At 32.4% G+C, this 21,878-nt stretch overlaps 1 protein-coding gene across 4 annotated transcripts; it reads left to right on the forward strand.

The window, feature by feature from the left end:
• The first annotated feature begins 15 nt into the window (after positions 1 to 15).
• Positions 16 to 20,129, forward strand: LOC148602148 (coatomer subunit beta'-like). Of its 4 annotated transcripts, none has more exons than XM_088555102.1 (22): positions 16 to 93; positions 1,167 to 1,304; positions 4,001 to 4,087; positions 4,743 to 4,869; positions 5,352 to 5,500; positions 5,789 to 5,935; positions 6,360 to 6,459; positions 7,184 to 7,326; positions 7,945 to 8,144; positions 8,745 to 8,944; positions 9,967 to 10,073; positions 10,542 to 10,691; positions 11,120 to 11,250; positions 11,895 to 12,102; positions 12,641 to 12,751; positions 13,337 to 13,551; positions 14,428 to 14,520; positions 15,087 to 15,267; positions 15,949 to 16,092; positions 17,053 to 17,193; positions 17,769 to 17,798; positions 19,246 to 20,129. In XM_088555102.1, exons 1-22 carry the CDS (start codon positions 91 to 93, stop codon positions 19,279 to 19,281), a joined length of 2,841 nt encoding a protein of 946 aa, XP_088411228.1. In that variant the 5' UTR covers positions 16 to 90; the 3' UTR covers positions 19,282 to 20,129. The 4 variants fall into 4 exon arrangements, with proteins under 4 accessions (XP_088411228.1, XP_088411227.1, XP_088411230.1 ...); XM_088555101.1 differs by lacking the exon at positions 1,167 to 1,304 and adding an exon at positions 1,348 to 1,485; XM_088555104.1 differs by lacking the exon at positions 17,769 to 17,798.
• Positions 20,130 to 21,878: the final 1,749 nt, after the last annotated feature.

Below are 21,878 nucleotides of genomic sequence, written 5' to 3' on the forward strand. Positions count from 1 at the left end.
AGATGCGTACTTTTTGTGGACACGTCTTCTCATCCAACTAGCCGGTGAAGGAAATAAACAACCTGTAAATTATCTATCGGATTCACAGAGATGGTAAATTTATCCTTAAAATATCAGAAATTCTCACATCCAATGCTATAGTGTGAGAGGCCGCTTGAAAGCGGGATTATGGTCATATTTCTACACATCCATAATGACATCGCCACACTCATGACATTTCTTCATTTCATTTTCAGAAAATGGTATTTGAAACTGCAATCTTTGGCACTCAAGCGGCGCTATAACGTTTCATAGAAATGCGCACAATTTCAATTACTTAGTCGCTTTAGTGCACCATTATGATTTGCAGACAGGCCAATGAGTTGCAACTTGTCTTGTAAGCTAGTAGTGTAAGAATGTTAACTTACCAATTGCTGATATATTGTGTCAGATATACTGATTCTCATGCCACTTTTAAGTTTTTCTGCCTTGCCAGATAAAATGATTTTCCATTTTCCTAGAACATAACAATAAAGCCCAAACGGCCAAAGGTATTAAGTTTTCATCAATCACCGGTGGAAAAAAAACTTGGTGAAAATCCTGAAATGCATTGTAACATCATTAAATTTTTTGGGGACAAATGTTTTATTGGACAGATAATTTAAAGCCACATGGGAAGTCTTTGTCAATTTGAACTGATTTGTTTACACAGAATTAAACTTAGTAAAGAATGAAGGTTACACTCATTTTATTAAATTTTTTTTATGTTATTTGAAATGACTGAGCATTGCTTATGAAAGTTTTTGCTCATAATTAAATGACAATTTTCATCAGACACTTGGACCAACAGTCAATTAAGGGACGTCAGACAGGACAGCAATTTTTACTGGCAGTCCAGCATATTTTGAAGGGTTTGATGTAAATGTGTTAAGCAATATTCATGTAATATTTGTCCAATAGCAGCTCAGGAATATTTGAGAATGGTCAATTGAAGGTCCTAAGGCTATTGGGAAAAAATTAATCTACATGTATGCCACTGATATTACCCTTTTACCACCAGTCTCAGAAAACAGGTAATTGATAGTACAGTGCAGCGTGACTCTCCGAGTAAGTATCAATGAGGCAATGAAATTTTATATATAAAAACAGAATTTTCATTCTTGTTTAAATATCACTTTATATTGTAGCCACTGCATTTGAACATTCGGAGAGTGTTCTCCAGTCGTTCGGACCGTGTTAAATGCATGGGTCTGCACCCTACAGAACCATGGATGATGGCCAGCCTTTTCGATGGAAAACTTCTAATTTGGAACATAGAATCTCAGGTACTTTGTGAACTTATCCATGTTACTGATTTTTCTTTTCCAGCCTCTTCGTTTGGATATCAAGCGGAAGTTATCAGCACGGTCTGATCGGGTTAAAAGCGTTGATTTACACCCAACAGAACCATGGATGTTAGCCAGTTTATACAATGGCAATGTACACATTTGGAATGTAGAGTCACAGGTATCAGAAAGGAGATGGCTACTAGCATTAAATTTAGAAGTTGATGTATTGCATGCTACTTTGTCTTGTCTTGCCTATTCCCCAGTTGTCCTAACCTATTCTGTGTCTTGCGTTTAGCTAACTACTTGTTGATATTTATAGTTTTATGTATCGATGTTACAGCTAGTTGAAATAAACCAGTTCTGATTTCAATACAAATTTAGGTAGGCTTGTGAGTAATTTAAAGAGCTCACTAGGTAGAAATCTTCCAACATTATTCCAATGTGCCCTATTTTACTACCATAGAATACCTGTGTGATCTGTTAGACACTGTTTTTAATATGTATAAGTTTGAAAAGCTGCCAATTATGATGATGGATGGCAAATTTAAAGGTTAAGGTAATCGTAATTGACAGCTATTCAAAATTAAAAGATAGTGTCCAAAAGATCACATAGGTGTTCTCTGGTAGTAAAATAGGACACATTTGTATATTGTAGGGTATAATTCTACCTAGAGAGTTACTCACTAGCCTACCTAAATTTGTATCGAAATTGGAGCTGGTCTATTTCAACTAGCTGTAAAGAGGCCAGTTAAGCATGATTTGACTCAGTTTCATGATACAAATGTACAGGTTCATGTACGGGCATATATAGAATTAGGTATATGGTTTATAACTGCTTCTGTCGTTCTTTGTGATGGGTATGTGCTAGCTACAATGTACGTATGAATTATTGTTTAATTCAATTTAAAGAGTATGTTAGTTACTGGTAAGAATGATAATGTCAATACTCCTCTCAATAGTGTTGAAGTAAAAAAAAAAGGATTTATTACATAGATAGCAGTGATTTACCAATTGTTCCTGGTGTAATTTTTTTTGATTATTCACACTGTGAAATGAATTCGGTAATTTCACTCTCGCACTTTCTCCCACCAAAACGCCACACCACAAATATCAATCCGCCATTTACAAAATTTTAAATTTATGTTGAAAATAACAATGAATAATGGAGGAAATCTATGTAATGAATAGGATAATAAATTGGTTATTGTGAATAACCAAAATTTGATCACTCGTGCCAAGAACGCATTAAGATTTAAATTATGCGTGGATTTGTTAAATCTAGGCGTTCTTTGGCACTTATGATCATATTTTGGTTATCCACTCTTTCCAATTAATTATCCTATTATTTCATTTTGAAATTATTGATTGCTGATCTGTTTGAGGTTTCAGTGTCATTTTCTTATTGAAATAACATTAAGACTTAATTAAAACTCGTACACAGAATGCAATCAGTTCATATTTAAAAAAACTGCTAAAGTCCACAAGAGCCGAATGTACTTGTTAAAATAATTTACATAGTACTTCCAGTAAATTTGTATTTTCAAAAATTTACAACAGTGTGCTTACAATGCTAGCATTGCACTGTTCAAAAGACATTTTCGCTGCATCAAAATAAATTTTAGATTCATATTTCACTATGCTAAAAATGCAATATAATTGCACTATTAAGCACAGCCCTATACAAACCTAGGGAAAGTGATAAGTTTTTATCGAAAACTTGAAAAGCATTCCCCCAACCCTCTGCTTTATGTTACCATTATAACATACATTCTGTGATACAGTATACACTTAAAAGCTTGTACATCTGTCCCACTTGTCTTTGTTATGCTATTATGTGTTAATTTCAATGCTTCGTTATACAAATGTTAATGAATGAAATGTCACCAGCTTAAAAAAAATTAAATCTGTCAATGATCATCTGCAATGTATCATATTCATAAGCATGTGCATTTAAATTGTTCCCATTAAGAAGACAGTGCAGCAAGAACTTGAGATTTTTTTTTAAATGATAATTTTAGCTTTCTATTTGTCATTGCTACTCTTTTTTCAAACACCAATTTATGAATATTGACATGGTGCAGGATTGAAATGGTCTAAAATTGAAATGTCCTTTGGTAGGTGGAAGTCTTTAAAAAAAAATGCTTGTTTATTATAAACCTATGATATGTATGTGAAAGAAAAACTTATTTGTTTAATGAAGAAAATCCCAAAATATCAAAACTGGCTTCATTGATTGGACTGTGAAAAGGTTAGTGTAAACACCAATCTAAATGAGATAAGACCTATCAATTGTTCCCTTCATTCACTTCTGTTAAGATGACCTTCCTGATCAGCCAATCAGAAGTCATCTGTTATGATTTTGACAGCATCATTCGAAGGGAAAAACCTGAGAATTCTGAAAAGGTCAACTGAACAGAAAGTAGAATGTAATGTTATTAGATCCTACATGCAGTGACTGAATGGAACAATTGATAGATGTAATTTTAATTATATTGTGTAAACAAAAAGTACTCATGAAATACTGGTAATTTCTTACTTATATTTTAATTATTAATCATGTTGACATTTTGTTGTTTTTAGTTATTGATTAATTTAAGTTTTTAATGTTTTATCATTCATAATGTTCAAGTCTCGTGGTTAATATTTTGTCTTTTTTTGTATATATTGCCATGGTTACCATTATTTTATTACAGACCTTGATCAAGTCATTTGAAGTATGTGACCTTCCTGTCAGAGCAGCAGCTTTTGTACCTAGGAAGAACTGGGTCATGACAGGATCTGTAAGTCATTTAACATTTAGTGTTGATTTGAGGGTATGTTACGCCCAAACAAAGCTCGTTAGACGGTTTGTCATTTCCAGTATTAAAAAAACTGAGGTCCGAATTTGGCTTTCCAAGAACTGGAATAGATATGTAAATGCCAATCACATATATTGCTAATTTCGATATGATGTCCATAATTAGTTTGCAGTTTACATGCTTTATAGTACTTTCATAGAGTAAGTCAGTGTGTCTCATTAGAAAGGAAATTTGTCTGACCAGTTGTCATGTGAAAAGTTCCACATTCACTTGAGTAATGAACATGTAGGTAAAATAATCGTTTTGTTATTTTATCTGTCAGGTATAAATACTGCTTGATTTAATACATGTAACTTCAGTACCCTTTAAAATTTCACTTCTATTTTCATAAGCAATAGACTCTGTCCGTCTGTCTGGTTGTCCATCACACTTATGTAAGGACATCTTCGAAACTAAAGCACTAAATTTCATGAAACTTTGTATGTAGTTAGGACTTGATACAATGTATGTAGTTGTGCATATTTTGAGTTTTTTTTTTATTCACTGAATAACAGGAGTGTACATGTACCCCTTTGCCTGGGGAGGCATACATTTTTAAAGTTAAAAATAAACTTCAATTATTGTTTTTATTTTGTAGGATGACATGCATGTGAGATGTTACAACTACAATACTCTAGAAAGAGTTCATCAATTTGAGGCTCACTCAGATTACATCAGATCTATAGCTGTTCATCCTACACAGCCCTTCATTCTTACAAGCAGTGGTGAGTAATATTCGCTCAAATTATATCAGATCTGTAGATGTTCTTCCAGCTCAGACCTTCATTCTAACAAGCAGTGGTGAGTAACGTCCCATTGACTGGGTGGTTACAAATTACAACTGTGTAAAGTTATGGGGACTAGTCCATAAAATGCAAAAACGAAAAAACAAAATGGTGATATGGATGCATTTAAATAAACTAAACATGCTAAAGGCATATTTTTTCTTAACTCAGTAAATTTTTTTACGTACATATTCTGTAATGCTAAAACTGTGTGACTTCTATGAAAATTCTTACGCACACCTTCAAATTTTTTCAAGATGATTATTTCTTGGCGCAAAAATAGTAGGATGTAGTGGTTGAAGGATCTACAATCACAACTGATGTTCTGCATATTTTGAAGGGAAGTAATGGCATTACAATGTAAGGTCTATTTAATACGGATGTGAAAATAACTAATAAGAAATTTCTTTTTTTTTTTCAAGATGATATGTTGATTAAGTTGTGGGACTGGGAGAAGAAATGGACATGTACCCAGGTATTTGAAGGACACACTCACTATGTCATGCAGATTGTCATTAATCCTAAAGATAACAATACATTTGCCAGTGCTTCATTGGACAGAACTGTGAAGGTAGGTGTTAACATTATAGTGATATGGGTGGAGCAAAGAGATGAAATGGGTGTGTACCTGTTTGTTTGAATGACACACCCAATATGTCATGCACAATAATTGTGTCTTGAAAACGAATTCTGAACTGCTTCAGGCTATATATTCTTATATATAGCTTTAATGATAAAACCTGATATGATGGATGAAAACCCACTTTTACCAGTTACTATATTCAGAGTTTTGAACCTAAATTATGAAAAATGCTAGTCTTATAAGTTCAGGTCTATGCAATATATCTGTTAATTTCAGGTTTGGCAGCTTGGATCAACAACACCTAACTTCACATTAGAGGGTCATGAGAAGGGAGTTAACTGTGTAGACTATTATACAGGGGGAGATAAGCCATACCTTATCTCGGGTGCTGATGATAGATTGATCAAAATTTGGGACTATCAGGTAATATTTTAACTTAAAGATACAGACATTAAGAATCTTCCTATGAAATTTGTGTAGAAAATGTCTTTCTCTATTGAACTGAACTGCATTTTACTGTATTTTGGATACTGTACATGTATATAATAAAGAGAGACTTACAGCAAGTCTACAAAACCAGACGAAACATAGCTTTCAAAATTTTGCTGTATCCAGTAGTATTCCATCTGCTATCATATCATTCCTTCCTATACTGTATACAAATTATGGTTGAATTGTATCTTTATCCCTGCATTTACTGCCATGATTTTAGTAAATCTTTTTTTTTAATATGAGTGGAAAATTAAAACTATTTCTGGTAATATTGTATCTAATGTGTTAACAGATAATTGCTGAAATTTGAGTCTACTATGCTAATCAATATTTCGATTGATATTTTATTCTTTAGAACAAGACGTGTGTACAGACCTTAGAAGGACATGCCCAGAATATATCAGCTGTTAGATTTCATCCTGAATTACCTATTATTCTGACTGGTTCAGAAGACGGTAAGATATTCAAATTTCTTCTGCTTAAAATCAAAATTCAAGCTTTTCATATCCAAATTTCCATTCTCTTTATTTCCTCATGAATACTTTTGATTTTGACAACTTTTTTCGTTGGCTCCATAAAACCAAGTCTGAATATCACTCTTTTGCCAAAAATAAATTGCTAAGAATATTGTAATGATACTGTACTTTCTTCTGAAACGCCTCTACATACACCCAAGAATGATCATCCTCAAATGGATTTTGACCAAACTTGGTACATAAAGTAGCTATAATCTGCATGAATACTGTTTTAACATAGCCAGGGGATGCTACTTTTTTTTTGTATTATCTGTTTAGTTGCCAAAGTTCTTACATGGGGAATTTTCACATGCTGATGCAGAAAATTGATTAGTGCACATCATAGAAATTTAAAGTAGAGGCCTTCTTTTTATAAACTTTTCATATTGAAATACAAATCATTACATTGTCACCTATTCATCACAAACATACCACTTTTAAAGAATATATAAAATTTGATATTAAATAAAAAAACATTCAAGGATAATTGCCATTAATTAAGAAAAAGTAAATTTATTTAGAAGTTTTAATGGAAGATTTGATATGCAAAATTGCTTAGCATTGCAAAATAACATGTCAGACAATAGCTTGAAAAACAACAAAAAATGATATCCCTTATTTGCACTGAATAACCTTGAAAATAATGTTGGTAACCTTTTTACAGGTACTGTAAGAGTATGGCATGCTAATACATACAGACTTGAAAGTACTTTAAACTATGGCTTAGAAAGAGTATGGGCTATTGCATGTCAGAGAGGATCTAACAATGTCGCCCTGGGATATGATGAAGGAAGCATTATGATCAAGGTAAGAATATTATACAATAAATGATTGATATATGTCGCTATCATGATTATAAACCTAAGAAACTGTAATGTTTACCAAGTCATAGGAACTGGAAGCATTTACATGAAAATGCCAAACAAGGTTCTGGAGAAGAAAGTGTTACATGCTCAGAATTGTAAAGTATCTATGATGTAGATGTATTGGATAGAAATATTGAAGAAATTTTATGGATCTACTTCAAACATAACCTATCCATTCTCGCTATATATATATAAAAATATTGACTTTTACTTCGCTATAACTATTTGTTATCTCCAATCATTAGACTCTTATCAGGCCAAATGTTGAAGAGAATTCATTCATGAATTTATAAAACAAATCTTTAGTACTAAAATTAAAGGTCAGCTTTCAATTTGCTTAATGTTGATCGAATATTGATTCCCTGTTAGAAGTTGAAGGTGGTATTTAGTGATCTGTCACTCAGTCATTTTTTAGTTTCATGTTAGATATTTCATAGCTTATCAAAAAATGATAAATTGCATACTTTGGTTTATCTTACAAATATTTTTGTTTTAAGTACAACAGGTCTGATGGCATATTTTATGTAGTACTATTTATTCATTTATTCATATTTTATAGCTTGGTCGTGAGGAACCTGCCATGTCTATGGATAGCAGTGGTAAAATTATTTGGGCCAAACATTCTGAAGTTCAACAGGCTAACATCAAGGCTATAGCTGACCAGGATGTTAAAGATGGTGAGAGGTTGCCATTGGCAGTGAAAGACATGGGCAGTTGTGAAATCTATCCCCAGACTATTGCCCATAACCCTAACGGCAGGTTAGTGTTGTAAATACTGCCTTAAAATATGTATATTCACAACTGAAACCATAATGCAATTAACTCTTTACTGAATAAAATGTTCAGGATGAAATATATCTCATACTTAAACAAAAAATATAAAGTCACAGAGTTTGTTAAGTAATAGTACATAAATTAAGTGACAAATTTAAAAACATTTGACCAAACTTACCCTTCATGTCCCAGTGTTTTACTGCCAACCTTAATTAGTTTATCCATAATCTTCACGAGATTTATTTTAAGAGTCTTATTCTTATATTTCTACATTGACAAAAACCACCCCAAGATATGGCAGCTTACTGGTAATGAGATAAGATACAGGATCTGATTTTTGAAGCATGGATGTCTACTTAATTTATTGCCAATTAGATATATAAACTCTATATTTTTTGGCATGGTATTGGACATTGATTTTTTAAGGCCTGAATTGACTAGTAAGGCGGTACCGTGACTGAACCTACATGAGTTATAGTTCCACTGCTTACCTTAACTTTTGTATACAGGAGTATTAAAAAGAAAATGTGTATGCCTAAATTGTTGCACAATTGCATTTCTTTCTATAATTTGATTGCATTGTAGGTTTGTGGTAGTATGTGGAGATGGTGAATACATTATATATACTGCAATGGCATTGAGAAACAAGAGTTTTGGTTCAGCTCAGGAGTTTGTATGGAGTAATGACTCATCTGTATATGCCATCAGGGAGAGCTCTAGTATGCTTAAAATCTACAAAAACTTCAAGGAACAGAAAGCCTTCAAACCTGACTTTGGAGCTGAAGGTAATTATAAGTTTAAGGAGGAATACCTAGGGTAAGGGATATAACAGAATGAAATCAGTTACTTTGATGCTTGCATGAGATTGATGTAAAATGCTGAATACAAATGTTCCAATGATTTGTAAGAGTTGTGTTCCTTACCTAAGGTCTACCTCCTTAAAAGGAAATGTCTGTAAAAAATTATTCATCCTTTAACCTAGTAAAACACAAACCTTAATTTTAATGAAACATTTTGTTTTCACTATGATATGGAAACTGTAAAAAGGATATCGTAACACAGGGAAGTGATTTTTCTGTGGATTTGTGATTGCCAAATTTAATTGTAACAATTCTTGATTTAAATGTATATTTAAGTCTGATTTTTCAAATATCTGCTCTCATGTTCCACCTAGCATTCATCCTGTGTAACATCCACGTTATTGACAAACAGTCAGGAATCAACACAGTGTAACTATTTGTTTTAGGCATTTGTTTGATTGGTACGAGAATTGGAATACATAAAAAGAAATGCTAAGGAAATCTTCAAAACAATAGTTCACAGAAATGTATGATTTGTCCGAAATTTAATTTAGGCAGATTTCCATCTATATGTTACAGTCACATGTGTATATTTAAAAAAAAAGTTTTTTTAAAGGTGTAAAATTTAGTCGTTTTGAAGCAAAAAGTTGAACGAAAAAATGTTGACAGATGATAAGTGGTGCACTAAGTACATGAGACCAGAGTAAAATTTTTTGGAATTCATTTTGGTATGTTTAGGCATACTGCTAAAATACGCCAAAATTAGCATCTGTGAATATAACCTGCAGTAGGGTATTTGACTTCATTTACCTTTTAAATATATTCACTTAAAGAAATATGCCATTGACTTCTTGATTTTTTTTCATGTTTCAATGTTTGCTAAAATTATTTAAAAAAGTTATTTTCTTGTTCATCTGTTAGCTTTAAATGAAGACGTGTCCTTCTCATTTCAATAATTTCTTTGTTTTAGGAAACATATTTCAGGTAATTTTTTTAAATAATTGTAGGAATCTATGGTGGAAACATGCTTGGAGTACGATCTGTCAGTGGGTTGGCTTTCTATGAATGGGATTCTACAGAACTTGTGAGAAGAATTGAAATCACACCTAAAAATGTAAGTGACAAGATATAGAAATCACTCTTAAAAATGTAAGTTAGAATATGTAGAAATCACACTTAAAAATGTAAGTTGGAATATGTAGAAATCACACTTTAAAATTTAAGGTAATGAAAATTTTATAGAATGATAATCTAAATGTTGTTTCTATGAAATATTAGAAATCCCACCAAAAAGGAGGAAAGAAAATTAAACAGGGGATTTAGTGTAGTTTTATAATTACAATGTTATAGGCAATTCTATGACAATCTTGAAAAAATACAAATGGGGTCATGATTAAGTACTTTAAACAATATTATTCATTTCATCATAATTTCTCAGATGTACGTGTGTCAGTGGTTGGTTTCTGAACATATAGTAAGCAAAATATTCAACATAATTTTTACAGTATTTATTAGTTACTGATGACTTTGTTTTTCACTGACTGCAACCTACTTGGTTTCTAGTTCTCTGGTTTCTTTACAGATATTTTGGAGCGAGACAGGAGAATTAGTATGCATATCAACAGAGGAATCCTTCTTTATACTGAAGTACAGTCAGGAAGCTGTTGATTCAGCCAGGTCATCTGGAAATAAGGATGATATCACTGAAGATGGTATCGAGGATGCCTTTGAGGTTAGTTCCAGGAAAAAATTTTTCTTATAATTCTGTCCCAAGCAAGGATTGTGCAATTGAATCAATTTAAAGCAAAATAGGTCGTTTTCATAAAGCAAAAGAGGTCATTTTCATAATCGAGGCTAGATTCAACATGAATTTTGAATAATCTGCATCAAAAATGATTGAAATATTTTAGGTATGCAAGTTTTTGTTAATGTTTTTTTTTTTCATTTTGGAGGTTTTTAATTATAATCACATGACAAAATCAAGTTCATAGTATTGTTTTAAAATTTATTGTTGAATAAATACAGATCTACACCTTTAGAAAATAATCTTTTCACTTCAAGAGAAGTTAAAGAAGGAAAACTTTTTAAAATGTATGGATACGAAAATATGAAGAGAAAATGATGGTCGCTATTTGATAAACTTTTTTTTTTTTATTACAGGTTGTTGGTGAAATAGAAGAGACTGTGAAGACTGGAGTCTGGGTTGGTGACTGTTTTATCTACACTAACAGTGTCAACAGACTCAACTATTATGTTGGTGGTGAGATTGTCACCGTAGCTCATCTTGACAGGTAAGTTGTAGCTTACGAGAGATTGTCACCGTAGCTCACCTTGACAGGTAATTTGTAGCTTACGAGAGATTGTCACTGTAGCTCACCTTGACAGGTAAGTTGCAGCTTACGAGAGGTTGTCACCATAGCTCACCTTGACAGGTAATTTGCAGCTTATGATAGATTGTCACCATAGCTCACCTTGACAGGTAAGTTGGAGCTTATGATAAGACATTTAGTACCTTTTGAATTGTTTGAAGAAGATTTGTAGGTCTATCTCTGGTACTTTTGACATTTTCATGTCCCAGTTTTAGGCACCTTTGGAATGAAGTTTTTCTGATCTCTGAATATATAGATGTATGAAAAGGTTCCCTAAATTTTGTCATTTAATATTTAGAAACACTTAGAATTGATGACTTGAAATTTAGTGTAAAGCTTCAGCATTATAGGTTGTTCTGTTATCTCAGTCACATGGCACATCCCTTTTTAGGGAGCATTTTTGTTTTAATTTTAGAATTGGCACAAGTTCATGAATATTTTCCTTGTAGATGAAAAGAATGTATGAGAAAGTCAGTTTATGAAATTCTACTTGAATGCTTAAGTAGAAAATTTTTAGGATGTATTTTCCATATTAAGACTTAATTAAAAAATGATTATAATTTCAGAGTGATGTACTTGCTTGGTTACATCCCCAAGGACAATAGACTGTACCTGGGTGACAAGGAACTGAACATTGTCAGTTTCTCTCTGTTATTGTCAGTACTCGAATACCAAACCGCTGTGATGAGGCGAGACTTTGAGACAGCGGACAAAGTTTTACCTACAATTCCAAGGGAACATAGAACTAGAGTAGCACATTTCTTAGAAAAACAGGTATGTCTATCTAAGGCGGATCGTTGAAGACCCTTGGTTGGCCTTGGGCTGACATTGTTCATCCTGGAGGGGTTGTTGTCGCTTTAACATATCCACCATTTCCACTCTCATTATATTGATATCTGTTTTTGTGAATCCTCTAAATTATCACTGTTTATACCTTATGTAAATATTTAAAACTACCTGAAGCTAAAAGAGAATGTTTTGATTCATATATTATATATTATAGAATGATGCTTGAATTATCATCAGGGTCAAGTTTTACTGACCTCTGCGTCCCAGTAAATACTCCTATTTGTAAACAAATGCCAATTACTGATAGAAATGAACTGGCATTTCATCCAATGGATCCTTGTCAGTTGTAAATAAAGACTCAGAATTTTCCACAAGTTTAGTTCAGTATTATTTGCCGTCCATTGAAATTTTGAACAAAGTAAAATATCATCATCATTTAATTGATTGGAAGGTTCCTGTTTTTAAACAAAATCTATATTGAGGTCCTGTACATGTATTTATAATGAATTATGAATATTTCCAGGGTTTTAAATCTCAAGCTATGGCAGTGACCTTTGACCCTGAACACAAGTTTGAGTTAGCTCTGCAGCTAGGAGATCTTAGAACTGCATATGAAATTGCTAAAGAAACAGAGGTAAATATTTTGCTATTTAATCTTTAAGCTTTAATATGACAAGAGGAACTTTTTATAAGATAGTCCTCCATTTAAATCGTGTAATAGGCAAAAATAAATATGATGCAGTTACAGTTGTGAAATAATAGAGGGCCACGAAATCAGTTACTGTTGGTGATAAGTATTATCACTTCGTTTTTGTGAGTATTCAGATGATAACTGTAGTATAGACTGTAACCAGATAACTAAATATGTAATTCTATATAAATGTTTGCTCACTCTACATTATAGATGTCTTCTGCTCACTCTATATTATAGATGTCTTCTGATCTAAATTTGATTTACTGGTTATTGACTTACTAAAAAAAAAAATGAAATTATGCCTTTTCTTCATTTTAAATACAAAAAAATTTGGGGTTGTTTTTTTAGATTTTCACCTAGAAAATCACCTACCCTCTTGCAATAAGTTAGAGTAAGAAACAAAAAACCAACATTTTTTTAGGGATAGGCTAGTGATAATAGCTATTAATAAAATCTTATCTTCAGATCTTTCATTGGATTTGATATCTTCATATTTTGTATTTTTCTGTAATTTATTTGTTTCAGAGTGAGCAGAAATGGAAGCAGTTAGCTGAGTTAGCCATCAGTAAATGTGAGTTTGGTCTGGCTCAGGAGTGTTTACACAATGCCCAGGATTATGGAGGACTGCTTCTTTTGGCAAGCTCTGCAGGAAATGTTGGAATGATCGCCAAACTGGCTCAAACAGCTGAAAAGTCTGGACAAAATAATGTGGCATTCCTATCATATTTCTCTTTAGGAAGGTTTGTATATATATTTGCCATTTGTCATCTTGATTCAAGCAAAAAAAGAACTGTATGTTTTACTTTTAACCTTGTTAGGTTTCATAGATAATTATTGCTTTTTATAACAAAACCATTTTATTTTTGATGATATTCAATGTTCTGTAAAGAGTAATCAAGAGTAATCAAGGTTCTATCAGAAATCAAAAAGAATGTAATCCAGGGACAAAGACCAAACATGGACGGGTAATCAAGGGAACCAAGGTTCTAGCAGAAATCAAAAAGATTGTCATCCAGGGACAAAGACCAGACATGGAAGAGTAATCAAGGTTCAATCAGAAATCAAAAGAATGTAATCCAGGGACAAAGACCAAACATGGATGGGTAATCAAGGGAACCAAGGTTCTAGCAGAAATCAAAAGAATATAATCCAGGGACAAAGACCAGACATGGAAGAGTAAATAAGCTTCTATCAGAAATCAAAAGAATGTAATCCAGTAAAGAGTAATCAAGATTCTATCAGAAATCAAAAGAATGTAATCCGGGGACAAAGTCCAGACATGGAAAACAGACATACACAACAAAGAACATAAAATAACCAAAATGATACATACAAAGTAACAAAAGCAAATGAGCAACTTTGACTCCACAAAAACGAGGAGCATAGACCAGGTGCACTGGTAGGGTAAGTGTCCTCTGCTTTTCTAGAAATACCTGCTCTGCTGCTCATAAAAGTCAAGTCCGGGGTAGACAAAAGAGGAAGGGCCAACTAGGACAAGTTAAACAAATCAGTTCTCATTGTGCAGATTGATACACTGTAATGATCCATGAGTTTATGGTGACGACCATAAAACATCTATGTAAACATAGTAAATGAAATTGAAAATTTTCCTTTAGGTTAGAGGAATGTTTAGAAGTATTGATCAACACCGGCAGACTTCCAGAGGCAGCTTTCTTTGCTCGTACCTATCTACCTAGTCAAGTTTCAAGGTATATATATATATATGTAAAATGTTAGACTAAAACTATGAATGGCTTAAAAATATTCCGATGGATGTGAAGAAATTAGTCCACATGGAAGTGGACGATTGCGCAAGAGTGGAGGCACTGATTATCTAAAATATGACATTGAGCTCCATCTGTCGTAGGCATATCATATTATGAAATATAATTTTCATTTTGGGATGTTGAATATTCATGTACCTTAAATATAAATGATCAAACAGAGCTTAAAATTTGAATGCAAAGAAGAATGTACAAGGAAAAGAAGACATGATTTTCGATATCATTTTGATAAACTGAGTTGTAATTTCATCTGAAACTAAACATTTCTAGCGCACATAACTCCAAGAACTCTATCTAAAACCTCATTTATCTGACATTCTATTAAAAAATTTCTGAGCAAATCCAGTGATGCAGAGATCAGATTGTGGTCTTTTCAAATAGAGAAAGCATCCTCGGGTGAAATTATATTGTGAGATTGGTGGGTTTTTGACATGTATGTTACTTTTTTTTCCCTTTTGTCTATTTTTACTAAAACTTACACTTGATTTCAGAGTAGTACAATTATGGAGAGAGAATTTAGGTAGTGTTAATAACAAGGCTGCCAGCTCACTAGCAGATCCAGAGGAATATGAGAACTTATTCCCAGCATTCGTAGAAGCTAAGAAAACTGAACAGTTCTTACAGCCACAGAGAAAGAGTCTTATACCAGCCAACAAATATTCACAAGTTCCTGTAAGCATCCTACATACACGTTAGCAGGAATCTGAATTTTCTCTAGACATTGTACACAAGTTTTTCTTCATAAACTAAATCATTGGGGGTAGGCATATACATTTGTAAGTTGCAGTGTGAATTATTAATGCATAGAGTATGCCCTTTTTTTTGTAGATACATGAATATTCATGAGTTATGCATTTCATCTCTAATTTGAATATTTTGATTTCTCACTGTTGTATCAACAAAGTTGAATATTTACCTAGATATCAACAAAAAAAAAGAACTACATGTGATTTAAACATTAAAATATACCAGAGGTATTTACATTTACAAATTAACAGTATATTTGCAGATTTATTAAAAAAAATGTAATACTGGTTGTGATTCTTGAATTGGAAGCTTTGTACATTAAGCTCGGAGAATTTCAGACTTCAAGATTCATACAGGCAGATAAATGCATATTGCCTTTTTGTCAAAGTTATTAACTGTAAGAGATTTTTGGTGTACAAGTATGCCACATATGTACTTAAAGGTACATAGATATGTTTTTTTTATTTCAATCATCTCTTTTTTTCTTATACATATAAATCCTTATATTTCCATTCTGTCAAACAAAGTCACTTATTGTGTTAAAGTATAAAATTGAAAAGGGATTTAGGATTTCAACTATTGTGCAAATTTTTGTCTCCTTTGTAGGTTAACCATGAGCGTAACCCAGTTGAGGAAATGCAGGCTGCAGAACAAAGTGGAGCTTTTGTGTTTGCTTCTGATAGTGCTCCTGCTGAGGAGGAGGAAGATTTTAAAGAGGCCGAGGAGACACCAGTAGAACAGAAAACAGAGGTAGATAATAAAGTGGATTCTACGTAATTGTGTGCAAGTTGTAATACCCAAACAACTAATTAAAATTAACATAGGGAGACCAAACACAAAACTATTCTGTGGCATTCTATTCACATGTACATAACAAAGAGGCAGATAGAACAACAAAAAAAAAAAAACAGATATGATTTTCTTCTATTTTTTAGTGAATTTCAAATACAGATTTTACAGTTACGATTCTTTTTTTACTGTACATGTACTTCCGATTTTTCCAATTTCCGATTTATTTGTTGACCTTGTAAAATCATCTCTGAAAAAAAAAAACAGTTACATAGATTGAAAATTGTTGCCAATCCTTGCAGTACACATCAATCTTCACGGTCTCAGGATATATTAGTGATTGTAGGAGTAACATGGATTATTATACTATAAAAAAAAGGAGAGTTTTGCCCTTTTTCCCATAATTAATCTAATGTTCTTTCCAGTGCCTTTCGATTGCTTAGTGAATGTATTCCAGACTATTTTTGTCAATATGCAATTTTGATGAAAATTAAAGTATTTTTAACTACTTATTTTAGTCTTATAATGTATGATGTATGTACTAATATATTTTTTTAAATGTATCATGGTATATTACAATGTTCCTTGACAGGTCAGTGTATTAGAGAACATGTAGAAATTAGTCTCAATAGTGCAGTATATCAGTTCTTTCTTCTTTAAGGAGGTAGACCTTGGGTAACGGACGAAACTCTTACAAATCAATGGAATGTTTATATTCATCATTTTACATGATAAATGTCATGTAAGCATCAAAGTAACTTGGACTGATTTCATTCTGTTTCAAATGAAAGCTTGGGAGGCTTTGGTGAAATTGAATATGATACAAACATATCACTGATTTTAAGAGTTTTGTCCCTCATCCTAGGCTTACCTCCTTAAATTCAGAATTTTAAATGACCTTTATTTTTTCGTGTTTTGCAGAAGCCTGCACCAACCAAACAGACAACAGAACCCCCTGAACCTTCAGGGAAACCCCCATCACAGGCTGCAATGGATGATATAGAAAAAGAATTAGAGTTAGATCTAGAAAATATGAATTTAGATGAGGATATTGACACATCGGTAGGTCTTCTGTAGTCGGTCAACTAAGTACTATTCTTTGTAAGAATAAGAATCAGGCAGTTGGTGAATCATGGTGGAAAAATCACATGTCTTTCCATGAAATCTTATTAATATTTTATCTGAAATGTGGAAATGTCATTTATTTCTCTTTTTTTTTAATGTCAGTAATTTAAGGTATGAATTATGAGAACATCGTCAAAGGGAGATAACTTACTCCCCCCCCCCCCCCCCCCCCCCCCCGAACTCTCTTTTTTCCGAAAATTGGTACCCAACAAATGCTGGTACTTTCACAGTATAACAATATCTTAGAAAAGTCTATGTAAATTGATGTCATTAGGACTTTGAAATGCTAAGCCACTATGTATCTGTCCAATCATCATACCCTGTGAACACAATCAAGCGTACATGTAATAAAACAAAACAAAACATACAAATACCTGCCATGGTATGGATTGGGAGTATATTTTCCCCTAAACAACCCTCCCACATGAATATTTCCACTGGAATATTTCTACAATCTCCATAACCTCAATTTTGCTGCTTTGATGATTAAAGGTTCACACTGTCATTTCTAGGGTATCGATGATAAAAAATTACTATCAGAGGTAAGATAGACACTGCATTCTTTTCTGCATGTAATCATTCACAAGTTGTTCTATAGTACATATACATGTAAACATGCTGTAGATAACTTACATGTATATTTTCTACCAATTGACATAAATCAGATCAGAGATGTTTTTTTTAAAGTAGAGTTTAATTTAGCTATACCTTTACCTAATGTGTGTTATTATTGTTTCAAATACACACATGTAAATTATACAATGTACATGTGTTACTTTGTTACACATTTTTTAATGTTAAATTAATGTAAATCAGGGTCATTACCTCGTATTTTTAAAGAAATTTCTTTTTTTTTTGTTTTGGTAGAGGGGGAGGGGATGTACTTATATTGATTAAAAGATATGTAATATTCTTGTGGATTCATTGGTTTTCTGTCAACACATTTTAGTAAGCTCGTAATCCCCTAAAAATATGTCTTAATTTCATTATTCAATGTAACTGGGAAAAAATCCATGTATGTTGGTATCTACAGCACAAGTTTTGTTGAAATACATGTATATTTAGTGGGTTAGATTTTATATATTAACATTTTAGCATACAGGATTGTTGCTAACAGCAACCAGTATACATACATGATATAAGTGTGGTGATTGGTAATATATTCCCAATCTTTGAGTTTCATGGAAAATAAATAATATATCCCCAGGTTTGTGATTCATAGTTAAAAAAAAACTTCAAATTAAGATCTTCTTGAAATCCAAATGTTTTTTTTTTTTTTTTAAGTCTTGAATGTTTTAAGTGAGCTGACAAGTCAGATTAAAAGTTTAGAAGGGTTTGAAAAGATTCTTAGACTTAGATTATTTTTTGTTTATGAAACTCTACCAAGTTCCCCTGACTATATAACATGTGACTGTCTTCTTTAGCATTTTTTTCTTATACCATAAACCTTCATGCATTTTCCAGAGCTCTTTTTTGCTAATTTTGTGAGCACCAATACACTAAAATATGAATAAGTCCTTCTATTATAGAATAGATGTTCAGGGACAAAATTAAATAGCATTAAGATGTGATTGAAATGACATGCTGTCATATAAAAATAGTACTTTAATAGTATCTGAAGAAAATTTGTTTTCATTATCTCAAAAATATTGATATCATGGTAGGGGTTTGACTGTGTACAGTAAGCACAGTTACCCTGCAATTTTAATGATATGAATTGAAAAAATATGTTCAGTCTTGTCACAGTTTTTCCATTGTCTACCTTTTCAATCATTATCTCTATTTTAGTTGGATTCAATTGACAAAAACAATATTTTCATTAGATTGAATGTTTTTTTATAGTATATCCTGCAAGAAAGGGTTTGGTGCATTGTGTAACCCATCATTACCATGACAATTCTCAAGTCTCTTTTATTGCAGATTTTTCCACCATACTAACATTAATAATTACACTAAAAAATAATTAACAATTTTTTTTTTGTTTTCCAGGATGTGAATCTTGATGAAGATTTATTGGAGGATTGAACTCTTGTCATGTGATCACTAAAGAACCAATCATGAACATTTTTACATTGTCATGTAGACATAAGGTCATGTGATTACTTTTGGACCAATCACACATACTCTCATATTGTTATGCGACAGACATGTTTTATTTGTTGATAGAATCAATTCTATTTATTTTCAAGTGCTTTGTTATACCTGGATAAAAGGTTTAATTTTAATGAGTATTTATGTCTAAGTCTATTATTTATTTAAAGCAAATATTTAAACGTGGCCATGATGAAAATGAAAAATATTAAATGGTAGACATCTTATATAAGTATGTACTTTCAATGTTATTTAAAATGATGTGGGTCATTTATTTAATAATTTAAAGAATTGTTTCAACGATTTCTTTAAGTCCTGCACTTTCAAAATATAAAGTTGCCTAATCAGTTTAATTTTCTACGAGTGACTGGTAACTGAGTTTGACCTACTGTGATACAAGCTTCAGATACAATTTACCTTAATTTCATATGGGGATGAATCGTTTTCTTTAAAAACTACTATCCTCAAAAATGAGTGAGATATTCTATTTTAAAGTATGAATGTGCAATATATTGAAGTAGAAAAATCAACTTAAAGTTCATTTAGAAAGGATGCATTTTGCTTTGAGCCTAATAGATATCATATTTCCATGATTTTTTGATAGGTGACATACTATCTGGGCAATTCCTTATACACTGCCTCTACTCCTGTATAGAGTAGGCCCTATTATATGAGGTTTTGCTAACACCGTTAAAACTGAATGTAAAGATCAATTTGAGTGAACTGGAGTTTTGTTGTATGATATTTAATTGAATGATAGGGATTAAAACTATGAAAATAAGTATCTTATGCCTTTATTATTACCCCAAAGGAAGGAGGAGCTTTATGAAAACCAGTCTATCCACTAGTATCTGCCCGTCATACTTTACTACATGTTAAAGTTTATATTGGTGTGCCATATTGCGAGATTTTCAGTAATTGGGACAATAATCTCTTGTTTGATGACTGTATACTGAAATCATTTGTGTGGAGTTTCATCAGTGACATGAGGTCTTAGTTTATGATTTCATCCAACCATTTACCCCATTTGGAGAATATTGGTATTTGAAGTGATTAAGTTTTAGTGTTAGTAAGAATTAGGCAGTAGGTGAAACGTGGTATGAAAAAAACCACCATTTTGTTAGTGTAATTTGACTATTTGAACCATCAGAATCAAGGAAAACAGACAAGATATTACATTATCAGATTGGTGGGGTTTTGACATGCATGTTTCTGATTTTTCCCAATTTGCCTGATTTTTACAAGCACTTACACTTAATAAGATCAGTATGTTTTTATCATCATGCATCATAATGCAAAGGGAGAAGTTGATATTATTTAGTTGGTTTGAAGGCTTTAACCCAAAGTACCTATTGTAGTGTAGCTTTTTTCTTTTTATCCATAATCGAATTGACTGATAAAAACATGGAAGTTTATGACAACCACTTTTATTTGATTTGAACCATTTTCTAAATACCAACAAAAGCATCTGTAAAGAAAATATTTAGTTACTTCTGCAGACAATCAACAGAGCACATAGCATGAATCCATAGCTTTTTACACATGGATTTATACTCTTATTTCGCACTTGTCCTATGTAAAATACTAACAAGTTCGACGTCTTCGGGTATAACTAGATATTTTGGGAGGACAAATGCCCTGCATTTTTACTATACTGTGATTGGCAATTACTTTGTGAACGAATCATTGATGACAGAAAATTCTCCCATAGACATTCATCAACGTTTCTGATGTTATATAACATACTCGGGATAAACCTGATCGAACGTGAAAATAACGAAAATGTTAGGGTCCTGAATATTATCTACACAGGAATCAAACAATTCAAACGGATCTTTCGGATTTCTCGGAGGTGGTCGAACAAACGATGTCTCCCCAAGGGCAAAATCTCCCGCTAAAACACGCACGACAAATATGTGCTTTTAAAAAGGCTGCAAATTTGGTTAAGTTGCAAATTAAACCTTATTAGAAAAACCTAAAAACGTTCATGATATTTTCAAATTCAGTATTAGTCAGGACTGAAAGTAATGAAAAACTCGACAATTTTAATCACCCCTCCCAAAATAACCCAACAAAACAAAACAAAAACAAAGCAAAAAAAACAAAAAAACTTTTAAACCCAAATGAACTGATGATATCCCGCATTTACTAACAATAGAAAAATAATTAGCCAAAGATATTGAAACACGCTGACGCTTCAACAAAAGTTAACATACCAGTTAAAAATGACTGCTTTTCTTTATTGACCATGATTTTGCAATAAAGGACACATGATCGTGCGGAAGAGACGATGCAATGAGTGGTCTATGTGGTGATGTCCTGGAGTAACCTAAGTCGATCGATCTAAAATAAAATTTGTGACATATGGGAGTACTGTTTAGGAATAGTATCAATGGCCGCAAAAATTGAAATCAAAAGATATTGGATATATCATGGATTTTTGGGCAAAATTTCTCAAAAATAAATATAACCCCCCCCCCCCCCACCCCAACAATAATACAGAGATATTACGGGTATCTGCACATTCTTTC

This window comes from Perna viridis, chromosome 12 (assembly GCF_037379345.1).
Source record: "Perna viridis isolate PV_CMFRI_1.1 ecotype Kerala chromosome 12, ASM3737934v1, whole genome shotgun sequence".
Taxonomy (NCBI): Eukaryota; Metazoa; Mollusca; class Bivalvia; order Mytilida; family Mytilidae; genus Perna; species Perna viridis.